This window comes from Durio zibethinus, chromosome 21 (genome assembly GCF_047325235.1).
Source record: "Durio zibethinus cultivar Kanyao isolate XHJ-2024 chromosome 21, ASM4732523v1, whole genome shotgun sequence".
Taxonomy (NCBI): Eukaryota; Viridiplantae; Streptophyta; class Magnoliopsida; order Malvales; family Malvaceae; genus Durio; species Durio zibethinus.
This window is the reverse complement of record NC_143182.1, coordinates 4,151,665-4,174,803: the sequence shown is the minus strand read 5'-3', so window position 1 is coordinate 4,174,803 and position 23,139 is coordinate 4,151,665. Positions and strand designations below refer to the sequence as shown.

The following is a 23,139-nucleotide window of genomic DNA, read 5'->3' as shown; positions in this document are numbered from 1 at the left end:
TTCAAAGGGTAAAAAAAGGTATCCAAATACATAATTTGCAAAGCCTAAAACTGAGAAATTGGATTTGTGTGAATTATTGCTTGTAAGTTGAAGTCTCTATTTTCTTTTCTGTTTTGTTGGTATGCTATTACTGTAATACTAGCTTGATATATTTTGATAAAAGAAACGACATCTCAGTTCATCTGGTCACTTCAAAAGAGATAATTTAGCTTATCAAAATCAAGTTGGGTTTACCCTTGGCTCTTTTATACTTATTTTGATTCCCTTCGGCCTCTTATTTTATGATTGTATTTTTCAGTGTTGAGTCATAGCTCCAAGCCAAACCAGCAATTAATTAAATTGCCGGAAAATAGAATAGAAAACTTCCAAAAATTTTTGCAAAATCGTTTTTGCCGTTTAACCTGAAAAGAGAAACGAGAAAAGTTCAAGTTATAGATTGTTTCAAAGGGAAACTTGGAAGTTAAAGGGTTAATATCCAAAGCTGTAATTTTCCAGTATAGAGTGTAAGCCATAATAAATGAACATGGTTGCATATATTCCAAGAAGATACGTATAAAAAGTTAAATCTTACAATATTTCATAGTGTATAATATAATATTGCTTGGAGAAGGAAAATCACAATCGGTATATGGTTGGCAACGTGAAAAACTCGAAAATTTTGACTGTTTGCAGGCTTGAAAGCAAGGTTTAATGATTGAATAATGGTGTAGACTATTTTGCAAGACAAAATGCTTGCTGTTCAAGTAAAGACTCATCGAAGCGCATATAAATATGTTTTTGAACAGCTCAAACACAAAGAGGGCCAGCCGGAAACAAAGTTGGTATAATAAGTGGACAATTCCAAATCACTGATCAGAGTGTTTCATTTCAACTGCCCCGTTGAACTTTTGGTAGGTAAATGCTTCTCAATGACTCTCTTCATTATTCTGTTCTCATCTTTTTCCTTTTTCTTTGGTGCGTTATGGGGTATCTGGGATTTGGGTTATGCTCAAATGATGCCTTTGTCAATGGTATGTTCTCCACTCAGTGTAACAATGGACGATTAAGCTTTTGCAAATTTTTATTTCTTTTAGATAGGCGCCTGGGAGTCGTTGTTGCTGAGAAATTTTGACTGTCAAAACAGGGGAAAAGTCTTTAAGTCTGTTTTAATTGTCTCTTCTTCTTACAAATATTGACTACCATGCCTCGGCTCTTCCTTTAGTTGGACTTCACTAGGATAGAAACCACCTTTTCTCTCTCTTTCTCTGCATCTTCTCTGGGATCTTTTTGTCTGTTTTTTGCTGATGGGAAAACTTAATCGAGGTACTAAATTTGTACGTCCTCAAGAAAGTTTCTTGATTGTGAATTGATTTCTTACAACAGTAATTCCAAGATGGCTGTTTTTTCTGGGATTAAAACAATGACTGATGAAGAAATTTAGCCATTGGTTGCCCTTTTGTGTCCTTCTGATTACCAGGACGTTGTAAATTTTTTATTTCTCTAGTCTGCTTTCACTTTCTTCTCTATTACATATTTTAAACCTTGGCCAGTTAGGTCTTGAGGTTTCCGTGATGAATCTAAATCTGTGGAATTGAAAAACCGAGGTTGCTGGGTTATTAAGTCAAAAGCTTTCTTTATCAATGAACATAGCATTTAGTCTTTTTTCTTTTTGTAAAACAATTCTTTTATCTGCTCATAGAATTAGAATTCTTTTGAATACTCAAACGGTGTACCTTAAATTACTTGGTTTCCTCCTGTTAGGAGTTTTAGATCCTTGGCTTCACTTAAACAGTTTCTGAGTTTGACCAATTAATTCAATTGTTTCCTGCAGCTACAATATAATACATCCTATAGATTCTGAAGTTGTTGAGTATCAAGCTAATAGCTTGGGAGCGGCACAATGGGGTCTGAGAATGGCTTGGATGGTTGTACTGATTTGCCTGAGGCCAGCACATCAAAAAGCCGGGAAGAGCCAGAGAAAGTCTCCGGTGTTAATGGAGAAAATCAAGATGAGAAAACTAACACAATTTCGTTTTACAAGCTGTTTGGATTTGCTGATTCAATGGATATCTTGTTAATGATCATCGGCACAATCGGTGCAATTGGGAACGGTTTATGTATGCCCCTAATGACAATCCTGTTCGGGGATCTCGTTGACTCTTTTGGAAACAACCAGAGTAATGACCGAATAGTTCATGTGGTCTCCAAGGTACCATAACATGTAGCATGAACTTAACTTGTAAGATTGCATCAATTTATTACTTTATTGAATTTCTGAAATGAAGACATCATTAACTAGATTCTTGAAAAATCTTAGGTTGCTTTGAGATTTATCTACCTGGCAGTGGGGGCGGCGGCGGCCGCGTTTCTCCGTAAGTAAATCTCTTACTTTGCCTGATGTTTTATCAAGTACTGAAGTATTTAATGTGGCATGCTTTCAGAGACTGAGAAGCTTGGGTTTGTTTTTTTTCAGAGGTGACTTGCTGGATGGTCACAGGTGAGAGACAGGCCGCAAGAATAAGGGGCTTGTACTTGCAAACCATATTGAGGCAAGATGTTGCTTTCTTTGATGTGGAAACAAACACCGGGGAGGTTGTTGGGAGAATGTCTGGGGACACAGTTCTCATACAGGACGCCATGGGCGAGAAGGTATATTTCTTGACTCTCCGACGATTAGAATCCTCGCGTAGTAAAAATTCCCATGGAAATCATCATATAAATTTAATCATGGAAATGTTTACCTATATTTTGCAGGTTGGGAAGTTTATACAGCTGGTATCCACGTTCTTTGGAGGTTTTGTTATAGCGTTCATCAGAGGGTGGCTTCTTACCCTTGTTATGTTGACCTCGATCCCTCTCCTTGTAATATCCGGTGGAGTCATGGCCCTTTTAATATCCAAGATGGCATCCCGTGGACAAAGTGCATATGCTAAAGCCGCCATTGTAGTTGAACAGACAATTGGTTCAATCAGAACTGTATGTTCTATATAAAAGATAGTTGTCTTTTGTTTTCTTTTTCTTTGTTTTAGTGAAAATATATGACCGATTATTCGATCTGATTCCAGGTTGCATCATTTACTGGTGAGAAGCAAGCCATAAGCAATTACAACAAGTTTCTTGTTATTTCTTATAAATCAGGCGTTCATGAGGGCGCTGTTGCTGGACTGGGTCTTGGCATAGTTTTGTTAATTATATTCTGCAGTTATGCTTTGGCTGTATGGTTTGGTGGGAAGATGATTTTGGAGAGAGGGTACTCTGGCGGTCAAGTACTTAATGTGATTATAGCTGTGTTGACCGGATCCATGTGAGTTAAAATTTGAATTTTTGTTCATCTTCTAATTGATGTGCATGCTTCATAGGCTAAATTCCTGGTACTTATGGATGTTTCAGGTCCCTGGGGCAGGCATCTCCATGCATGAGTGCATTTGCTGCTGGTCAAGCTGCAGCCTTTAAGATGTTTGAGACCATCAAAAGGAAGCCAGAGATTGACTCCTATGACGCGAAGGGAAAAGTATTGGAGGACATTCGTGGGGATGTAGAACTGAGGGATGTTTATTTCAGTTACCCTGCCAGACCAGGTGAGCAAATTTTCAGTGGATTCTCTCTTTCCATTCCAAGTGGCACAACAGCCGCTTTGGTTGGACAAAGTGGAAGTGGGAAATCAACTGTGATCAGTCTGATAGAGAGGTTTTATGATCCCCAAGCTGGTGAAGTTTTTATAGATGGCATTAATCTCAAGGAGTTCCAGCTTAGATGGATCAGGGGAAAGATTGGCCTTGTTAGCCAGGAACCTGTGTTGTTTACATCAAGCATAAGGGATAATATTGCGTATGGAAAGGAAGGTGCAACCACAGAAGAGATAAGAGCCGCAGCTGAACTTGCTAATGCTGCTAAGTTCATCGATAAACTACCTCAGGTTTTAATTTCGTGTCCACATGACATGATTACTTCTTATTTTATATCTCGACTTTTATAATTATATATGAACTGTCCATTTACTTTCGAAAACTTTGAACTGCATGCATAGGGGCTAGATACCATGGTTGGAGAGCATGGAACTCAGCTTTCTGGTGGACAAAAGCAGAGAGTGGCAATAGCAAGAGCAATTCTGAAGGACCCACGGATTTTACTTTTAGACGAAGCTACAAGTGCACTAGATGCAGAATCTGAAAGAGTAGTGCAAGAGGCGTTGGACAGGATAATGGGCAATAGGACTACTGTCATTGTTGCTCATCGTCTGAGTACCGTGAGAAATGCAGATATGATTGCTGTAATTCATCGAGGAAAGATGGTTGAAAAAGGTAGGTTAAAAGCTTTTTTTTTTTGTTGAACTGTCTTATCCATAAGTGGAGCTATGTAAGAGATGCATGTTATGAAGGGGATAGATTTTTATTAGGCTAGACCTTAATTTTGCGTGCGTTGTGGCGAATTTTCCAGATGTTTGCCTTCCGAATTGCATGTAGACTTTCATCATTATCATCATTTAATCCTAAATATTACGGAACAGGTTTGTAAAACACTAAACTTATTGTTAGTATTTCTTGCATTTGCATCAGCGTTGTCATATATTGCTCCACAACAAAATACTTTCTCACTGTTTATGACATTTTTTGCGGATTGAGCAGGGTCACATTCAGAACTACTCATGGATCCCGAAGGAGCTTACTCTCAACTTATTCGATTACAAGAAGTAAATAAAGAGACGGAACAGGTAGCAGATGTAGCAGACGTTACTCCAGAATCGTTTAGACAGTCAAGCCTAAGAGAATCATTGAAGCGATCAATCAGCAGGGGATCATCTATAGGAAATAGCAGCCGACATTCTTTTTCTGTATCTTTTGGTTTACCTACTGGAATGAATGTCACTGATCCTGCAATGGTAAATGGAGAAGACGCTGCTGAACAACCATCAGAACAGGCTCCAGAGGTTCCTATCTGGCGGCTTGCTTACCTCAACAAGCCAGAGATTCCTGTGATCCTACTTGGAACTATATTTGCGGCTGTCAATGGTGTGATACTTCCAATTTTCGGTGTCCTAATTTCCAATGTAATCAAAACATTCTTTAAACCACCTGATGAATTGAAAAAGGATTCAAGATTCTGGGCACTGATATTTATGGCCCTTGGCCTGGCATCATTATTGGCAAGTCCAGCACGAACATACTTCTTTTCTGTCGCTGGATTTAAATTAATCCAACGAATCAGATCAATGTGTTTTGAGAAAGTTGTCCGCATGGAAGTTGGTTGGTTTGATGAACCAAATAATTCGAGTGGTTCAATTGGTGCAAGGCTCTCAGCAGATGCAGCCTTAATACGTGCCCTGGTTGGAGATGCACTAGCTCAGATGGTCTCAAACATTGCATCAGCTGTTGCTGGTTTGGTCATTGCTTTTGTTGCAAGTTGGCAGCTGGCATTTGTTATCCTAGCACTAATCCCTCTGATAGGGGTTAATGGATATATTCAAGTAAAATCCATGAAGGGATTTAGTGCAGATGCAAAGGTATGCTCAAAACTTAGGACTTTGATATCTTAAAAGTGCTACTTGAACTTTACAATAATATTACTTCCACAATTTTGAAAAAAAGAAAGTAAAAAATATATATATATTTAAGCCTATTATTCATTGGATGTAATTATAAATGGTTGCAGATGATGTACGAGGAGGCAAGTCAAGTTGCTAACGATGCAGTTGGGAGTATACGAACAGTTGCTTCTTTTTGTGCAGAGGAAAAGGTGATGCAGCTCTATAAAAAGAAATGTGAGGGTCCTATGAAAGCAGGGATAAGGCAGGGGTTTATCAGTGGATCTGGTTTTGGACTTTCGTTCTTCTTGCTATTTTCTGTTTATGCAACCAGTTTCTATGCAGGGGCTCAACTTGTTGAGCATGGTCATGCTACATTCTCAGATGTTTTTCAAGTGAGTCTAACTTCCAGCTCTATGAAGCTTCTCTTGAAACCTTTTTAAGACCTCCGATTTACTATGTATGTCCCTATGATGCTGAGACTGATATCTATGTTGCAGGTTTTCTTTGCTTTGACCATGGCAGCTGTTGGAATTTCTCAATCAAGTTCCCTTGCTCCTGATTCCAGCAAAGCCAAGAATGCTGCTGCTTCCATATTTGCAGTTATTGATCGTCAGTCTAAGATAGACCCAAGTGATGAGTCTGGGATGACACTAGAAAATGTGAAGGGAGAGATTGAACTTCGTCATGTCAGTTTTAAGTATCCATCAAGGCCAGATATTCAAATTTTGCAAGACTTGAGTTTGTCTATTGATGCTGGCAAGGTAGTAATCCTATTGCCATTTTCAACTCAATTTCTCTTCAAATATTCCTATTTCATTTATCAGCAGAATTGTAGAGACTATGTCATACTAATGTCTACCTTTTTTTTCAGACTGTTGCCCTGGTTGGAGAAAGTGGGTGTGGGAAATCTACAGTAATCTCATTATTGCAGAGATTTTATGATCCTGATTCAGGACGTATTACTCTTGATGGAGTTGACATCCAAAAGCTCCAATTGAAGTGGTGGAGGCAACAGATGGGTCTTGTAAGCCAAGAGCCTGTTTTGTTTAATGATACAATCCGTGCCAACATTGCATATGGGAAGGGAGGAAATGCAACTGAGGCAGAAATTTTAGCTGCATCAGAATTGGCCAATGCTCACAAGTTCATTAGTGCATTACAACAGGTCAGACATCATAAACAGTCTCCAAAATTGACTCAATAATGCTACCTATCACTAGTCATTCCTAGTACTGAGAAAACATATTGTCAGATATACATGCTTGACTGGCTATTAATCTTTTTTTTCCTCCAGGGTTACGATACTGTAGTAGGAGAGCGAGGAGTTCAGTTGTCGGGAGGACAGAAGCAACGTGTAGCCATTGCGCGAGCCATAGTCAAAAGTCCAAAGATACTGCTATTAGATGAGGCAACAAGTGCATTGGATGCTGAATCAGAGAAAGTGGTCCAGGATGCACTAGATAGAGTCATGGTGAACCGCACAACAGTTGTAGTTGCTCATAGGCTATCCACAATCAAGAATGCAGATGTTATAGCCGTGGTTAAAAATGGCGTTATTGTAGAGAAAGGAAAGCATGACACTTTGATAAATATCAGAGATGGTTTCTATGCTTCCTTAGTCGCACTTCACATGAGTGCCTCCACTGCATAAACTTCTTATAAACCTTTTCTCCTCTATGGTTTTTGATGTAATCATAAATTTCATCAAAGGGTCACTTGTCTTACTCTTTTCTCTGCTCTTATTATTTGCAAATGTAATCTGTATTAACAATTATATGTACTTTAGACTTTTTCAATTTGCAGCAGTAACTTAAAAGGATTACTTTAAGCTACAGTTCAGCCTTATTCAGCAGACAACATAATCCTATAGTTGACTGTGATCTAACTTACCCACTATTATTTAATAGAATGTTTCATGCAGAATAAGTAATCTATTAATTCATACCCAGATCCAGATGGTGTTGCGATCAAACGTCATGGATGATGGCACAAATGAAAATCCATGTGCCATTATTTTTTGTCCCTTTATACATTTAATAGATATTATCAAAGAAACTGTTATCATAAACATTAATTATATGATACAACTTGCATTCAGTTACCGTAAGCAACTGCTAATTACTTGTAAAGCTGTCTCAACCATTTTGTTTTGTACTCATAAAAAGGGAATTAATTAAATAGTGGGAAAGAGTCAGCTTGATAAAATATTGGAATTTTTTAAAACTTCTTTTTTTTTTTCTGTAATTTTTAATTTTATAAGCACAATTAAAAAGTTATTAAATATTTTATTTTTTAATATATTTTTAAAAATATGTATCATCATTTTAAAATGATAAAATTTTAAAATTTCATTATCAATATGATAATTTTTTATTTTTAAAATCGTTAAAATCTATGTACGACTGACTATAGAAAATATTAATAAATCAATTTTTAGCAGAAAGTGTAGAGGGTTTTGACTACAATTTTTTTTCTTAACAAAACGACAGCCGTTGTATGCGTAATGATAAATTTTATAATTCATGGGTACGTGTTCAGTAACATATATTTTATTTAACTTAAAATAAGTTAACATCTTCTAGAAAGGGATATTTGGTAATAAATGTCGACCTAGTCGTAATTAATTCATTTTAGTTTTGAATTAAATTAACAATTAAAAGTATGAGAAATCAAACATGCAAATTCAAATTGAAATTGAATTTAATTATGTTTTCAAGTTAGAAAATACTGAAAGAATAAGGTGTAAACTTTTTTTTTTTTGTATCAATATCAAATTTTTTAATATAATTTAAGACTTTGACCCAACGGTTGAAAATATATATATATAGGGATTTTAAATATAATTATATATTCTTCATTCAACATTTTCATCTTTATTAATTTTCCTTTTCATAAGCAGCTGGTAAATCTTCAATTCTTCGAAATCTCCCGAGAGCTCCAATTTTGGGTCTGACCTGACCCCAACAAAAAAAGTCTAATTGTTTGTTCCAAGTTGGGGCATTCAGCATTGCCCGTCAAAGGGGTGAAGTGAAATTATATGTGGTTTCTTGGACTTGAAGGCAACGTAGTCGTTCGTTGTTGATTTTTCCAAGCATACTTGGAAACGTTTCTTGAATAGAAAAAATGGACACCCACGGTCGGCCTACCTGGATTCCTGGAACTTGGTTCGTTTTCTGTCACACCTTTTAAAATTATAGTGCTAACTTCAGTTCAAACCATTTAGATGAAAGATATTTGCTACCTTCACGTATTTCTTTGAGATGCAAGGAATGACAAATCGTTCTTTCCTTAAACTTCAGGTTTCAGCTTTCCTGGGAAAGCATGTTGTTGCTATTGCAAGGATGGAAAACGCAGAATAATGAAGAATTTAAAGAAAATCAAATAATTGCAAATTGAAACTACGGGTCATTGTTGTATGAAAAAAAAGAACTGTATTGGCAAAATTGAAGCAAGTTTACGGGTTTCACCATTTGGAGTTTGAAAGTTCTTCAATTGTTGTGGTTCAATATCCTTGATTTCTTTGCTTGTAACGGATGACAAATGACTCTGTTCCTGCCATCAGAGACAAGACAAGAGGCATTTAGAAAGCGGTTGGACTTTCCAAGGCTAAAAATTACACACTTCCTCCACACCAAAAGAGTTGATGAAGTAAATTTTGCAAACACCCTCTTCAGGAGGTTTGTTCATGCAAAAACCCTAAGAGAGATCAATTTTATTGAATTATGGGGGTACTAAAATTTAAGATATAATTTTACAAGAACCCTAAATTGGTTATCAGAATTTAGCTGGGTCACTTGTGCACATACCCAATTGTTTCCCTCTTTTACATTGGCCTTGGAGGCTACTGCGTTGTTTACAAGGTAGTTTTACAGTTATAGGGTGTTGGAGAATCTGGGTTTCAGTTAGGCCCAGAAATTTATGTCAGCAGTTGAATTTTCAGTTCTCTGATTCTGGAACGGTGCCAACAAGAATGAGAAAGAAAAAACTGTGAGATACTGAGATTGAAAGATTAAAGAAGAAATTGAAGTTTCTGTCACCAAGGATTTGCCCATGCTTCCTCAGTTGTCTTACAGCAAGGAAACCGAGTGGAGTTATTATTCTGTATAGATTCTTTGTGTTTTATGTCCTCTGCCTAATAGATAGCTAATGTCAGATTTTTGGATGCTTTACTTTTCAGTAGCAAAAATTGGTGCATATGGACAATGAGTCTTCCTTGGCATCTGGAGTTTGTTTCATGAAATATTACATTTACATTGTGTTATAATGGAGGTTTTAGCCATTTGCTTTACAAAGTGAATTTCTAGGAGCTAAGGTAATTTTGATTGCTCAACCTGTTTTCGTTTCCTTGTCAGTTAAGCAATTTAAGCCTTGGAGTCAACCTGTTTAATATTGAACAATGGTCAAAGCTGATGGCCTGATACTATTCAATCCAATGGTTTCATTGTCAATGAAAAGTCTTATCAGATTAGATATGCCGATAGTAATTGATTTATAATTTCTTTAATCCTCCTACAGGATACCTTAACTAATAAATTCCATTTTTTAAGAGACTGTCCATTGGTTGTGTCATTTTCACTTCACAGATAACTTGCTAGTTTTGGCGCACAGATTATTCCTTGCAGACGCAATACAAGTTCTATAGCTTCTGAGGAAATTAAGGATTAACCATCAAAGCAATATCTTGGCTTGGGAGTCATACAATGGCCATTGAGAATGGCTTGAATGGTGACAATGACTTGAATGCGGCGAGCACATCAAAAAGCTGCAAAGGGCCAGAGAAAGGCTGTAACATGAATGGAGAGAATCAAAAGTCGGAGACGGGCAAAGGAGATGAGAAAACTAACACAGTTCCATTTTTCAAGCTGTTTGCGTTTGCTGATCCAACAGATATTTTGTTAATGATTGCTGGTACAATTGGTGCCATTGGGAATGGTTTAAGTATGCCCTTTATGACAATATTGTTTGGGGAGCTTACGGATTCTTTTGGGGAAAACCAGAACAACAATGAGGTGGTTAATGTGGTTTCCGAGGTAACAGTTTCTCATGAACTTAATTTTCGAGATTCATTTCAACATTTATCTTTGCTAAAATGTGTTGTTGTTACTAATATAAGTGTAAATTGCTTTCCGTTGGCAAAAGGGATAAATTTCATCTTAAAATTTTCCTTTACTGGAATTTAGTTTGTCGATTTAATGTTTGCTCCTAAATACCCGTCTGCTTTCACATTTATTGGGTCAAATTGATGATATGAAAATATTAATTATTTGTTCCTGGAAAAATTTTAGGTTGCTCTGAAATTTGTCTACCTAGGACTAGGGGCTGCTGTAGCAGGATTTCTCCGTAAGTGCATCTTGGATATCTCGAACAGGTTTTTTTATTTAAGACAGTGTTTGTTATGCATTAAGAAACTGAGAAGCCTGTGTTTTTCATTTTCCAGAAGTAACTTGCTGGATGGTCATAGGAGAGAGACAGGCTGCAAGAATAAGGGGCTTGTACTTGAAAACTATATTGAGACAAGATGTTGCTTTCTTTGATGTGGAAACAAACACGGGAGAGGTTGTTGGGAGAATCTCTGGTGACACTGTTCTCATACAAGATGCCATGGGCGAGAAGGTATAATGATACTGTGTGTGACAACTAGACACTACAGAGTGAAGAGCCATACTAAGTTTCATTCATCTTGTCTATGTAATAATGGAGATGTCTGCTGTATTTTTGCAGGTTGGAAAATTTTTACAGTTGATATCCTTATTCATTGGAGGTTTTGTAGTAGCATTTATCAGAGGATGGCTTCTTACCCTCGTCATGTTGTCCTCTCTCCCTCTTCTTGTGATAGCTGGTGCAGCGATGTCCTTCATTATAGCCAACACAGCATCCCAAGGACAGAATGCTTATGCAAAAGCGGCAACTGTTGTTGAGCAGATAATTGGTTCAATCAGAACTGTAGGTCTTATAGTCGGAAATATACTCAGCATATCGTTTATTTTTCTTCCTTGAATTCACAAAAACATGACCGACTATTTTATCTGATACCAGGTTGCATCATTTACTGGTGAAAAGCAAGCCGTAAGCAATTACAACAAGTTTCTCGTTAGTGCTTACAGATCAGGTGTTTACCAAGGCTCTATTTCTGGATTGGGCCTTGGCATGGTCATGTTAGTCATTTTCTGCAGTTATGCTTTGGCTGTATGGTTTGGTGGGAGGATGATTTTGGAAAGGGGTTACACTGGTGGTGAAGTAGTTAATGTGATTGTTGCTATAATGCCTGGTTCCATGTGAGTTAAATATTGAATTATTTCTTGTTCCTAGTAACCTGCATTATTTTGCTAGACAGGGAGTAATTTTCTTATTTTCCTTGTGATGATTCAGGTCGCTGGGGCAGGCATCTCCCTGCATGAATGCATTCGCTTCTGGTCAAGCGGCAGCATTTAAGATGTTTGAAACTATTAAAAGGAAGCCTGAGATAGATGCTTATGACAATAAAGGAAAAATATTGGAGGACATTCGGGGGGATATAGACTTGAGGGATATTTGTTTCAGTTATCCAGCCAGACCAGGGGAGCAAATTTTCAATGGATTCTCTCTTACCATTCCAAGTGGCACAACTGCTGCTCTGGTTGGACAAAGTGGAAGCGGGAAATCAACTGTAATCAGTCTCATAGAGAGATTTTATGATCCACAAGCTGGTGAAGTTCTTGTAGATGGCATTAACCTCAAGGAATTTCAGCTTAAGTGGATCAGAGGAAAGATTGGCCTTGTCAGCCAGGAGCCTGTGTTGTTTACATCAAGCATTCAGGATAATATTGCATATGGAAAGGAAGGGGCAACAAGAGAAGAGATAAGAGCTGCAGCTGAACTTGCAAATGCTGCTAAGTTCATTGACAAACTACCTAAGGTTTTGCTGTCTTCTTTAACTGACTATTTCCTAGTTCTTATCCCAATTTTTACAATTATATGAATTCACTACTTATGCATTTTGAACTTTATACAAAGGGACTAGAGACAATGGTTGGTGAGCATGGAACTTAGCTTTCTGGAGGACAGAAGCAGAGAGTGGCAATAGCAAGAGCAATTCTAAAAGACCCTCGGATTTTACTTTTAGATGAAGCTACAAGTGCGCTAGATGCAGAATCTGAGAGGACAGTGCAAGAGGCATTAGACAGAATAATGGTGAATCGAACTACTGTCATTGTTGCTCATCGTCTGAGCACAGTGAGGAATGCAAATATGATAGCTGTTGTTCATCAAGGAAAGATGGTTGAAAAAGGTATGATAAATCATAGCCATATAACTCATCTTAACTTATTCATGTTTGAAGCAACATAACCTGTGCATGTCGCCATTGCATAGATTGTTAATCAACTAAACTTCTTGTCTTGTTCTGCAGTATTGCAGCATATGTGTCAGATGTTTTTTTTTTTTTGGCCAAAATATTTTCCAGATGGTTGCACTTTGATATTTTAAGTGTATCCAGAACTAAGTATTTATCACACATATTCTGAAATAATATTGAAAAGCTCTGAACTTGTCCTAGTAGTTCTAGCAGAAACAAATGAAATCATTCTCGCATTCCTAGCTTTTCACAAAAAAAAATCTTTTTTAATATTTGATAACATGGTTTTCAATTGATCAGGGTCTCATTCAGATTTGATCAAGGATCCTGATGGAGCTTAATCTCAGCTCATACGTTTACAGGAAGTAAATAGAGAGTTAGAAGAGGTGCCAGATGACAAAAACGGATCAGACTTTACTGAGAAATCATTTATACAGTCAAGTCCGAGAATGCCATTGAAGAAATCAACCAGTAGGGGATCATCTAGAGCAGGAAGTAGCAGTCACCATTCTTTCTCTGTATCTTCTGGTTTACCTACTGGACAGAATGTCACAGGTAGCGTGGTGGCAGATGCCGCAGCTCTTCCTACAATACCATCAGCACAGGCTTCAGAAGTGTCAATTCGTCGGCTTGCATCTCTCAACAAGCCAGAGATTCCCGTGCTTCTACTTGGAACTATAGCTTCAATTGTCAATGGATTAATACTTCCAATTTATGCTCTGCTTCTTTCTGAGGCCATCAAAACCTTTTACAAACCACCTAATGAACTTAAAACAGATTCAAGATTCTGGGCGCTGATATTTATGGCCCTTGGCCTGGCATCATTATTGGCATATCCAGCAGAAACATACCTCTTTTCTGTGGCTGGATGTAAACTAATCCAGCGAATAAGATCAATGTGTTTTGAGAAAGTGGTTCACATGGAGGTCGGTTGGTTTGATGAACCTGAGCACTCGAGTGGTTCACTTGGAGCAAGGCTCTCAGCGGATGCAGCAACATTGCGTGCTCTAGTTGGTGATGCACTAAGTCAAAAGGTTCAAAGCATTGTATCAGCAGTTGCTGGTTTGGTCATCGCTTTTGTTGCAAGTTGGCAGTTGGCTTTGATCGTCCTAGCACTTTTTCCTCTGATAGGGATCAATGGTTACATTCAAATGAAGTTCATGAAGGGATTTAGTGCAGATGCAAAGGTGCGCTCAAAGCTAAGGACCTCCAATTTATTCCTGCACCTTGTTTAACATTAAGAACTCCAAGGTCAAAATGATTATAGCCTTATTCAATATCAAGAAATTGCTACTAGCATTACCACACATAGTTATATTGTGCTATAAATTCTCCATAAAGTAAAACCAGTATGTTTTTAACAAGGGTTAATGTTATGAATGGCTAGTGAAATGTTTAATGTGGTACCTAAAATTTAAAAATCTCTAATATAGCATCTAAGTTATGAATATATTAACTAATATGATATTTGGAGGGTTGTTTGTCTGTCATATGTCATCATTTAAAGTTAGTCAGATTAGGGGTGAATATCATATTAGTTAACGTATTCATAGTTCATATATCATATTAGAGTATTTTAAAGCTCAGATTCTACATTGAACATTTCTTTGTAGTTTAGGGGACATTAACCCTTTTGACAATATAATTTATCTTATACAAGTATAATTGGCTGCAGATGATGTATGAGGAAGCAAGCCAAGTTGCTAATGACGCAGTTGGGGGTATAAGAACAATTGCTTCCTTCTGCGCTGAGGAGAAAGTGATGCGACTTTACCAAAGGAAATGCGAAGGGCCCATGAAGACAGGGATAAGACAGGGTTTGATAAGCGGAATAGGATTTGGGGTGTCATTCTTTTAGATGTATTCTGTTTATGCAACTAGTTTCTATGCAGGAGCTCAACTTGTGGAGCATGGTCATGCTACATTCTCAGATGTTTTTCAAGTATTTGTTCTAGCTCTATCGAATTATTTCTTTAATCCTTTTCAAGACTACCAAATTCTTTCAACTTGTTTCATTGATACTGAAGCTAATACCCATTTTGCAGGTTTTCTTTGCTTTGACGATAGCTTCTGCTGCAATTACTCAATCAAGCACCTTTGGTTCTGATTCCAGCAAAGCAAAAACCGCTGCTGCTTCCATTTTTGCTATTATTGATCGGAAATCTATGATAGACGCAGGTGATGAGTCAGGGATGACATTAGAAGATGTGAAAGGAGAAATTGAGCTTTGTCACGTGAGCTTCAAGTATCCATCAAGGCCAGACATTCAAATTTTCCAAGACTTGTGCTTGGCTATTCCTGCTGGCAAGGTAATCATCAATTGCATTGAGCGTAATCTCTTTCAACTTTCAAGCAGTTAACTACTTCACAAATTAATCCTAGGGTCTAACTTTATGGTGTGAATCTCTTCTCTCAGACAGTTGCTCTGGTTGGAGAAAGTGGAAGTGGGAAGTCAACTATAATCTCACTATTGCAGAGATTTTATGATCTTGATTCGGGTCAAATTAATCTAGATGGAGTTGACATACAAGAGCTCCAATTGAAGTGGCTGAGGCAGCAGATGGGTCTTGTAAGCCAAGAACCTTTTTTGTTTAATGATACAATACGTGCCAACATTGCATATGGGAAGGGAGGAAATGCAACCGAGGCCGAAATTTTAGCTGCATCAGAGTTGGCCAGTGCTCACAACTTCATTAGTGGCTTACAACAGGTTAGACATTCTAAAGTATTTTCCTGTATCATTTTGGTACCAGAAGAAGCAATTCGGCTAGCCCACTATAGAGTAAAATTATGTAACTTTGTTTTAAACTATTAGTAATAGATATAATTGATTTGCAGGTGTGCTAAGTATTCCTTTTTTCTTTTTCTTTTTTCACCCTTCTATATTACAGGGTTACGATACTGTAGTAGGGGAGAGAGGAGTTCAATTGTCAGGTGGGCAGAAGCAAAGAGTAGCCATTGCGCGTGCCATAATTAAGAGTCCAAAGATATTACTCTTGGATGAGGCCACAAGTGCATTGGATGCTGAATCCGAGAGAGTGGTTCAGGATGCACTAGACAGAGTCATGGTGAACCGCACGACAGTTGTAGTCGCTCATCGGCTATCCACAATCAAGAACGCAGATGTTATTGCAGTAGTAAGAAATGGCATTATTGTAGAGAAAGGAAAGCATGAGACCTTGATAAACATCAAAGATGGTTGCTACGCTTCCTTAGTGGCACTTCACTTGAGTGCTCCAAGTTCAAGTGCATAAAGGACTAAAGAGTCAGCCATTCTATTTCATTATTGATTAAGAAAAAAGAATATGTATCATAGCTTTGCAATTGTAGTGGGTAGCAGTTCTTTCTTTAGGCAGAAATCTGCACTAATGAGTTTCAACTTGTAGTCATGACTCGAGGGTTACTTTTAAGATTTAAGGCAGAAAATGAAGGCCATGGTTGACCTAGCTTGGTAACTCCACTGATATTGGATATAAGAACACTAATCATCTTCACTTTCATCACTGTATGAAACAAGACCTGTCTTAGCAACATCAACAGACTTGTTGGTATCACCATTAGGTGTGTTCAAAGGATTTGGAGTTTTCACAGTATCAACATCAGGTGCTCTTATTGTGTTAGGCAGTTCTTTCTCCTGGTCAATTTTTGCCTTTTTTGCTTGTGGCTTGACTTTTATGATCATACTTAGAGGGCGAGTTGCTGGATTCTTCCTCCCAACTGATTTATGTTCCTGCCAGCAGAACTATTTAAAAGCAGCAGAGAAGGCTAATAACTACAATATAAGGTAGAATAAAACTTGATTAGTGTCATGTCAATCCATCATAAGAAAATATAATATTGTTATTTAATTCAGGCAACGATGCAAAAATTCATAGGGAGTAAAAAACAAGGTTAACTAAATTTTGTGGAAATGAAACCTGAAAACACCAAAACGGGTTACCTAACCATATGGCATAAAAGCTGTGTCAATTCCAAAGCCTAGTTAAGGTCCAAACCATAAAGTTCATGAGATCAAGTACAAGCATGTTATTAATTGATAACCAACCTGGCTTGCAGGAACAGGCGGTGTTTCTTTAAGTTCATGCACAATATTTGACCGTGCTGCCACAGCTGCCTGAAAAGGAAACAAAAAACTACTGTATGAGATGAAATAAAATATTAAGTAAACAATAGAGCAAATGGTTTTACAAAATCCATACGGCTAATCTAAACTTGTAACATAACTATTCATACACTGCTCAAGAAGATTTCTATTTAGCAAAATGATAGCCGCAGCGATATTCCCACACATTGCAACAATAACAGCTCTCTGAAAACTTATATATGATACTTTTTAATTATCTGATGCATTCAACTTAAGTCAACAGCAAAAAAATATTCAGTCTTTACTGATCCTCCAGATGGAAAACAAACAATCAGAGCACACATGGATTCTAAAATCTAATGGTTAAACAGCAGAGATAATTGCAGGATTCTTCTGTTTAATATGTTGGCTTGTTTAAACTATACAATCAACTGGTCCTTAAGAATCAAATATCACATCACATTCTTCGTATGTTTAAATAATTTGTAACTTGGCAGTTCTACTATTAAAATTAAGATACATAAGTGTTAACTCAAAATAAAACAATAAACTTCAAATTATCAACGTAAAGGGACAGGCTGATCAACTGAGTACAACAAGATTGTAGATACTCAATTTTTAATACTTTTAGTATAGTGACACCTACAACTCGTTACTGGGTAGAAAATTACTTGGAAACTTCGAAGCTGTTCAGCTTCCTCATCTGCCACTTGTCGTTCATATTCCCTTCTTGACTGCATTAACAAGAAAAATATCAGAGAAAATTGGAAAGCATACGAAAATAAAAAAGCAATCAGTTTTTTAGGAGGTTAAACTATCAATATTTCCAGCATTCAGTAGATAAATCAAAAAGAAGAGGTCAATACTGCCAAAAGAAGAAAAACAATCAGCAATGATTGCAAAAGAAGAAAACAAAAACTTTTATCTAATTCAACAGCTTCAATGTATTTATTTAATTGGACGTCATTGTAAATATTAAAGCAGTCCTGACCGTTTCCAAATTATCAAGAAACTCAGTTTCGTCTTCATCCAAAGGTTTGGGTGGCCCTGCAAATGAAGAAAATGTTTAAAGCTCTTGTTCTCAGTTACATTATCAAATAATAGCAATTCGAAAAGTTAAGCACTCACTGTGTTTGAACCGTTCATTAAACTCAGCATCTTTCTTGTCTTTATTCTCTTTCAAAATCTGCATTAAATGGTTTAAAAAACAAAAAAAAAAAAATCATATTTTGAGCTTCATTGGAAAAAATTAAAAGGAAAATAAAAAAACACAGATCCTTTTAGAAGAAAAAAAAAAGAAAAAAAAAAACCTCGTAAAGAGGCCTATCCCTTTGGGCAGTGCCATCTTCAATTCGTTCACCTCTTGTTCTTTTTGCTTCATCTAACTGCCGTTAATCGTCATAATCAACAACGAACAATTAGATTTTAATCATAATCAACGAATACAAAAATTAGGGTTTAACATGAAAGAGAGTGGTACCATAAAATTACCTGTTGCTCTGAGACGAAGTTCATCAACTTGATTGAATTCGATGATTCGTCAGCCATTTTCTTAATTTTGAGCTCCAACTCAAGACAAATTCAAATCACTGCACCTTCTAATCTTACTTGATTTTTTTCTTTTTTCTTTTTCCTTCGAAGTAGAACTTACTACAATCGAAATCTGATTTTGGCTCCCAATGTTTCTTTAGGTGAATGGCGCACGGCCTAATTCTTTTCTTATTTTTGGAAAATGGATACGTGGCGCAATACTATAGGCAATTAGAATTGGCTTCCGGTGATTTGGATACCACAGAATCGTTTTCACCTTTGGCCTCCTGAAATCATGATCTATTTTGGGCTAGTTAGCCCAAAGAAATCTGGACTTGGCTCTCGTTTCGTCTTGAAATCTCCCGGTCAAGGCAGCTTCTGTTGAGCCTTGCAGGCCTTGCTTATGTTGCTTGATTTTAATTATAGCGATTACAATTTTTTTTTTTATATTAGCGATTATAAAAAGTTAAAAACGAGTAAAACATTGTTTCAACAAAAAAATAAAAGAAATTACTTTATACTACAAGATTTGATAGACCGACTATACGGGTAAAAAAATTTTATTAGTTAACAAAATAAGGTTAATGTTATTAATGATTATTAAATTATAGTGAAATATTTTATTAGTTAACAAAAATGAATGGCATTGAGATGCATAAGTGAGATTAAAAGGTGAAAATTGAGAGTGCAAATGATCATTATCTCATTCTTTAATAGCTAAATGATTGACGGATATTCATTAGTAAAATTCAGATTTTTTTTAATTATCTGATGCAGTTATTCGTTTCTGTATCTGTCAAGGTTGTATTTTCAAGCTTTCCAGATTCCTGGAACAATAGTTTCAATGGCCAAAGCGGAAAGACACTAATTCAACAATCAATAATACTTATGTTTATAGATAGGACATATAACCATCACTTCCATAAGTTTATAGATGGGATATATAACCATCACTTCCATATTCTAATTCTAGTTATACATGATCAGAAATATTACAGAGAAGTGCCAAAGTATTCCATCACAAACTATCGATTATGCAAATGCTCCTTTTGTCTTCGCGGGGCTATTTCATAGCCTGAAATGTTGCAGGGCAGAAGTTCCATCAAGGCCTTTTTCATTGAAGTGGATAAGATATTCTATCACAGTAGTTTCCCTGTATTTTGCTGGATTTTCTTCTGATAACAACTCCTTAATAGGTCCATATAATATTGGGTTTGGCTGAAAAGCTGTTATGAAAAAGCATGCCACTGATATTCTAGGTCCTATACAATTCACCAGCACTCTATGCTCCACGCTTATAAGATTGTCATTTGATATAAGCTGAAAAAACAAACAAACACAAAATAAATCGATCACTTGCATAGTTATGAAGCTGATTGTTGACTTTGTAATGCACTCGCCATACTAATTTCTAGTAACAGAAATCTATCAGGCTTGCCTGTAACAGATCTCCAATGTTAACTACCAAAGCCCCAGGAGTTGGAGGTACATCAACCCACTGATTTTCATGAAGAACTTGGAGGCCACCAATATGGTCTTGTAGAAGCACCGTGAGGAAGTCACTGTCAGCATGTTTGCTAGCACCTAGAGTCAATTCTGGCTGTGGACATGCCGGATAGTAATGGCACAGCAGACCTAGACCCTTTGCACAATCTAGCTTCAGCAGGTGGTCAGGATTCAATCCAAGAGCTTCTGATAATAACTCAAAGAGCAAACAACCCAAACTCATTAATTGGCTTGAGTACTCCACCATTATATCCCCGCAGCTAAATTATGCGGGTGAGTGAGAGTTAATTTTCTTTTAGGTTTACTTTTACCCTAACATATACCTGAATGGTTCAGGCAACTCTTCCAGCTTAGGAGGATTAGGAGCCATACTGCAAAAAATAGAATCTCTCCAGTTAGCTGCTGGGGCAGTATGCAGATCAAAATTGCAATTGTAGACCACTTTTTTCATATTATCACGAGTGTAGTACTGTTTTTTGACTTCAGCATCTTGTTCGAAAAACCTACGTACACGATCCTTCATCTCCTCTAGAACACTCATTGGAATTCCATGGTTAATAACTTGAAAAAATCCCCATTGCTTTGATGCATTACGGACTTCGCAGACAATCTCCTTCCTAGTAATTGGATTCTCCTTCACTCCTTCAAGGTCTACAACAGGAATAGTAAACTGGGTGCCGCCTGGAACTGAGGTTTTCTCAAACTTATCCCGTGGTTGATGAAACATTCGAGGAACCTCAGTAACTCCATCATCCACAAGTCCTTTGACACCAGCTTTTGTGTCATCAAAAGCTTTAACTTCACTTGCTCTATCATATTCAGGTTTCGATGTAGTCTGGACCTCACCTGTGTTGGCTACCACCATTTTCTTTTCTTGTTTTGTTAGGTTGCCTCTTTGCTCAACACAATCTTGCAATCTTGGTAACTGACAATCAAGGCAATTAAAATAAATAGAGGGGGAAAGAAGAGTTTTGGGATGACAACAAAAAGTGAAAGTGACCAGAGAAAAATCTAAAGAAACTGTATGTGAAATTTGTGAATTCATGAAGCTACCTGCCGTGCACATCAACCACAGGTCTTTTTTCATCAAGACTAGACGATGCCCGCGCTTTGCAGCGGATAATTTGGAGACAAACATTAGCAAAATCCAGAAACATAGTAATTTTATATCACAAATGTTTGATTTATAAAATAGTTTAATTACAAAAGAAGATGCGTTTTGGAGCTCTGAAAACTATTTTCATGATAAGCAAAAAGGGATTTAGCAGTGACTAAATATGAAATGCAAACTCAAACCAAAGTAATTCAAATTAGAAAAAGAAGAGTAGAAGACCATAGTAGGTGACGCAAAGGAGCAATAAGAATGTTTTAACTATATTATATAAAGCAATGAAGAATTCTATTAGTAGGGCACATCACAATTACAAATGTGAAAATTTTGAGAAAATAATATTAGCAAATAAAGATAGCTTTCTTCCTCTCTTAAGTATCTAAACAATCACCATAGTTGTAATTCAAGTAAATACATCAAAATTTTGATTTTAATAATTCAACGATAATGATATCAACCTTCATTATTCAAATACAAAGAATTTCAAACATATAATAAACTTAGGAGCTTGTATAACAATAAGCTAAAAATATATGATTAGAACACCACAAAGCATCGCTTGTTAGCATTTATATAAATAATTTTGATGCTAATGAAAAAGAAAGATGCATTAGCAACAATGATCATTTGGATTGATATTAAAATATTAAACAAACTAAAATGTTCAATTTAAGGTAAAAATAAGGAAAACTATAAGAGCCAGAAAAGGTTTTTGAATGGACACTAATTTAAGGCAATATGAAAAATTAAGAGGAAAAAATAGAAAATTTCCCTCAATATCATAACATTCCCCAATAACCAAAATTTGTGGAAAAATAATAACCTTTTTAAATCCCCAAAACAGAGTCCCAGGCAAATTCAATATCAATTACATATTCATGTATTTATAATAAATTTGTCTCAAAGAATACAATATAAGTTACTATCAAATTTTAAGAACAAACCCCAATTGAAAGCTTAATTAAATGACATGTATCATTCAATTGATCAATTGATCAAGCATTTTATGCTTGTGAATTCAATTTATCCAATTTTAAAATGTTTGAATTCATTACCTTTTTAAAAAAATGATGTAAAAAACACTGGATCTAAAAAAAAAAATGAATTGATTAAAACACACATTTCACAATACAATCCTAGACGATTTAAAAAAAATAAAAAAAGTCTAAAAAATATATATATTGGAAAAGAACTTCGTACTATTTCCTTTTATTATAAAAGTAAAAAAATCAAACTCAAAACCTAGGAAACTAACCCAATAAAAAATCATTTTTTTCATGCATTTATCTCAAACCTGATAAAGATTTAGAGTTACTATTTCAAGAGTGAAGATGAGTGCTAGAAGTGTCAACAACACTGAATCTGAAAAAAAAAAAAAATGAATTGATTAAAACAAATAAATTTCACAATACAGTCCCAGAAGATTAACAAAAAAAAAAAAAAAAGAAAATCAAATTACTCATAAAAACACCACAAAGCATAAAAGTAATGAAAGAAAACCCAAAAAAAAAAAAAAACAAAGAAATACATAAAAGGTTACCCACTAAAACGATATAAATAAATAAAAGCTAACCTAAAAAAGAAAGATAAAAGAAATTTAAAAAAAAAAGGAAATAAGAGGAAAAACATACACAGCAAAAAGCAATAGTTTTTTCTACTTTTTGATTTAACCTTGTCTAACTGCCTATTTTACCTCATTTAACTGATGTAAAATACTTAAAAACCTCTTAAATAACAAATAACTACTTAACCGGTGTAAGATCTATCATGAAATTAAGATACCTGTAACTTAAAACTCCCTCAAGTATTGAAGCTTCTTCTCTTCCAGCAAGTGTTTGATACCTTATCAAACAAATTACTAGTAGAGAGGAAAATTTTAGCTTAATGAACTAATTAAATAGTAGATAGTATATTATATACAAGAAAAACATGACTTAGTTACCAAACTATTTTTTTTTTTTTAATTTCCATTAAAAGATTATAGATACTAATAACAAAATGTTGGTTTAATAATACTGAAAGCAATTTCAAAACCAACACTCAAACTAATTTCTTTTTAATTTCCATTAAAA

General features: G+C 36.0%; 4 protein-coding genes and 1 pseudogene across 8 annotated transcripts; 3 read left to right on the top strand and 2 right to left on the bottom strand.

Annotated features, from left to right (window-relative positions):
* Window positions 1-794: 794 nt before the first annotated feature.
* Window positions 795-7,331, top strand: LOC111304939 (ABC transporter B family member 11-like). Of its 4 annotated transcripts, none has more exons than XM_022901985.2 (13): window positions 795-890; window positions 1,811-2,188; window positions 2,297-2,351; window positions 2,453-2,628; window positions 2,734-2,955; window positions 3,045-3,283; window positions 3,370-3,895; window positions 4,007-4,280; window positions 4,605-5,479; window positions 5,629-5,895; window positions 6,001-6,264; window positions 6,375-6,668; window positions 6,798-7,331. In XM_022901985.2, exons 2-13 carry the CDS (start codon window positions 1,880-1,882, stop codon window positions 7,152-7,154), a joined length of 3,858 nt encoding a protein of 1,285 aa, XP_022757720.2. In that variant the 5' UTR covers window positions 795-890; window positions 1,811-1,879; the 3' UTR covers window positions 7,155-7,331. The 4 variants fall into 4 exon arrangements, with proteins under 4 accessions (XP_022757720.2, XP_022757722.2, XP_022757724.2 ...); XM_022901987.2 differs by having other exon boundaries at window positions 795-894; XM_022901989.2 differs by having other exon boundaries at window positions 795-1,010.
* Window positions 7,332-8,572: 1,241 nt separating this feature from the next.
* On the top strand, window positions 8,573-15,005 carry LOC149512779 (ABC transporter B family member 4-like; annotated as a pseudogene). Its single transcript, XR_016331104.1, has 12 exons — window positions 8,573-8,667; window positions 8,803-9,815; window positions 10,112-10,533; window positions 10,789-10,843; window positions 10,941-11,116; window positions 11,225-11,446; window positions 11,540-11,778; window positions 11,873-12,398; window positions 12,497-12,770; window positions 13,137-14,023; window positions 14,512-14,778; window positions 14,904-15,005. The product of XR_016331104.1 is annotated as an ABC transporter B family member 4-like (transcript).
* On the top strand, window positions 15,002-16,282 carry LOC111304937 (ABC transporter B family member 21-like). Its single transcript, XM_089749995.1, has 3 exons — window positions 15,002-15,145; window positions 15,253-15,546; window positions 15,728-16,282. Exons 1-3 carry the CDS (start codon window positions 15,002-15,004, stop codon window positions 16,088-16,090), a joined length of 801 nt encoding a protein of 266 aa, XP_089606121.1. The 3' UTR covers window positions 16,091-16,282.
* Window positions 16,020-18,613, bottom strand: LOC111304938 (NEFA-interacting nuclear protein). Its single transcript, XM_022901984.2, has 7 exons — window positions 18,412-18,613; window positions 18,231-18,305; window positions 18,049-18,106; window positions 17,912-17,967; window positions 17,592-17,654; window positions 16,882-16,950; window positions 16,020-16,566 (listed from the first exon to the last, which is right to left on the bottom strand). The coding sequence occupies exons 1-7, from the start codon at window positions 18,466-18,468 to the stop codon at window positions 16,318-16,320; spliced, it is 627 nt and encodes a 208-aa protein (XP_022757719.1). The 5' UTR covers window positions 18,469-18,613; the 3' UTR covers window positions 16,020-16,317.
* A 613-nt stretch (window positions 18,614-19,226) lies between these two features.
* On the bottom strand, window positions 19,227-21,846 carry LOC111306012 (1-aminocyclopropane-1-carboxylate oxidase homolog 1-like). Its single transcript, XM_089750190.1, has 3 exons — window positions 20,274-21,846; window positions 19,889-20,216; window positions 19,227-19,770 (listed from the first exon to the last, which is right to left on the bottom strand). Exons 1-3 carry the CDS (start codon window positions 21,092-21,094, stop codon window positions 19,519-19,521), a joined length of 1,401 nt encoding a protein of 466 aa, XP_089606316.1. The 5' UTR covers window positions 21,095-21,846; the 3' UTR covers window positions 19,227-19,518.
* Between the last annotated feature and the right edge of the window lie 1,293 nt (window positions 21,847-23,139).

What these genes read in the sequence shown, in the direction of transcription:
- LOC111306012 (XM_089750190.1), bottom strand. Translation starts at nt 21,094, where the DNA reads ATGTTTGTCTCCAAATTATCCGCTGCAAAGCGCGGGCATCGTCTAGTC. An exon ending in CCTGAACCATTCAGGTATAT is followed by an intron (nt 20,217 to 20,273) that starts GTTAGGGTAAAA and finishes CGCATAATTTAG; the next exon opens with CTGCGGGGATATAATGGTGG. An exon ending in ACATTGGAGATCTGTTACAG is followed by an intron (nt 19,771 to 19,888) that starts GCAAGCCTGATA and finishes TTGTTTTTTCAG; the next exon opens with CTTATATCAAATGACAATCT.
- LOC111304939 (XM_022901985.2), top strand. Translation starts at nt 1,880, where the DNA reads ATGGGGTCTGAGAATGGCTTGGATGGTTGTACTGATTTGCCTGAGGCC. An exon ending in GCTGTGTTGACCGGATCCAT is followed by an intron (nt 3,284 to 3,369) that starts GTGAGTTAAAAT and finishes TGGATGTTTCAG; the next exon opens with GTCCCTGGGGCAGGCATCTC. An exon ending in GATTTAGTGCAGATGCAAAG is followed by an intron (nt 5,480 to 5,628) that starts GTATGCTCAAAA and finishes AAATGGTTGCAG; the next exon opens with ATGATGTACGAGGAGGCAAG.
- LOC111304937 (XM_089749995.1), top strand. Translation starts at nt 15,002, where the DNA reads ATGATAGACGCAGGTGATGAGTCAGGGATGACATTAGAAGATGTGAAA. An exon ending in TGGCTATTCCTGCTGGCAAG is followed by an intron (nt 15,146 to 15,252) that starts GTAATCATCAAT and finishes CTCTTCTCTCAG; the next exon opens with ACAGTTGCTCTGGTTGGAGA. An exon ending in TCATTAGTGGCTTACAACAG is followed by an intron (nt 15,547 to 15,727) that starts GTTAGACATTCT and finishes TCTATATTACAG; the next exon opens with GGTTACGATACTGTAGTAGG.
- LOC111304938 (XM_022901984.2), bottom strand. Translation starts at nt 18,468, where the DNA reads ATGGCTGACGAATCATCGAATTCAATCAAGTTGATGAACTTCGTCTCA. An exon ending in GGGATAGGCCTCTTTACGAG is followed by an intron (nt 18,107 to 18,230) that starts GTTTTTTTTTTT and finishes CATTTAATGCAG; the next exon opens with ATTTTGAAAGAGAATAAAGA. An exon ending in AACAGCTTCGAAGTTTCCAA is followed by an intron (nt 16,951 to 17,591) that starts GTAATTTTCTAC and finishes TTTCCTTTTCAG; the next exon opens with GCAGCTGTGGCAGCACGGTC.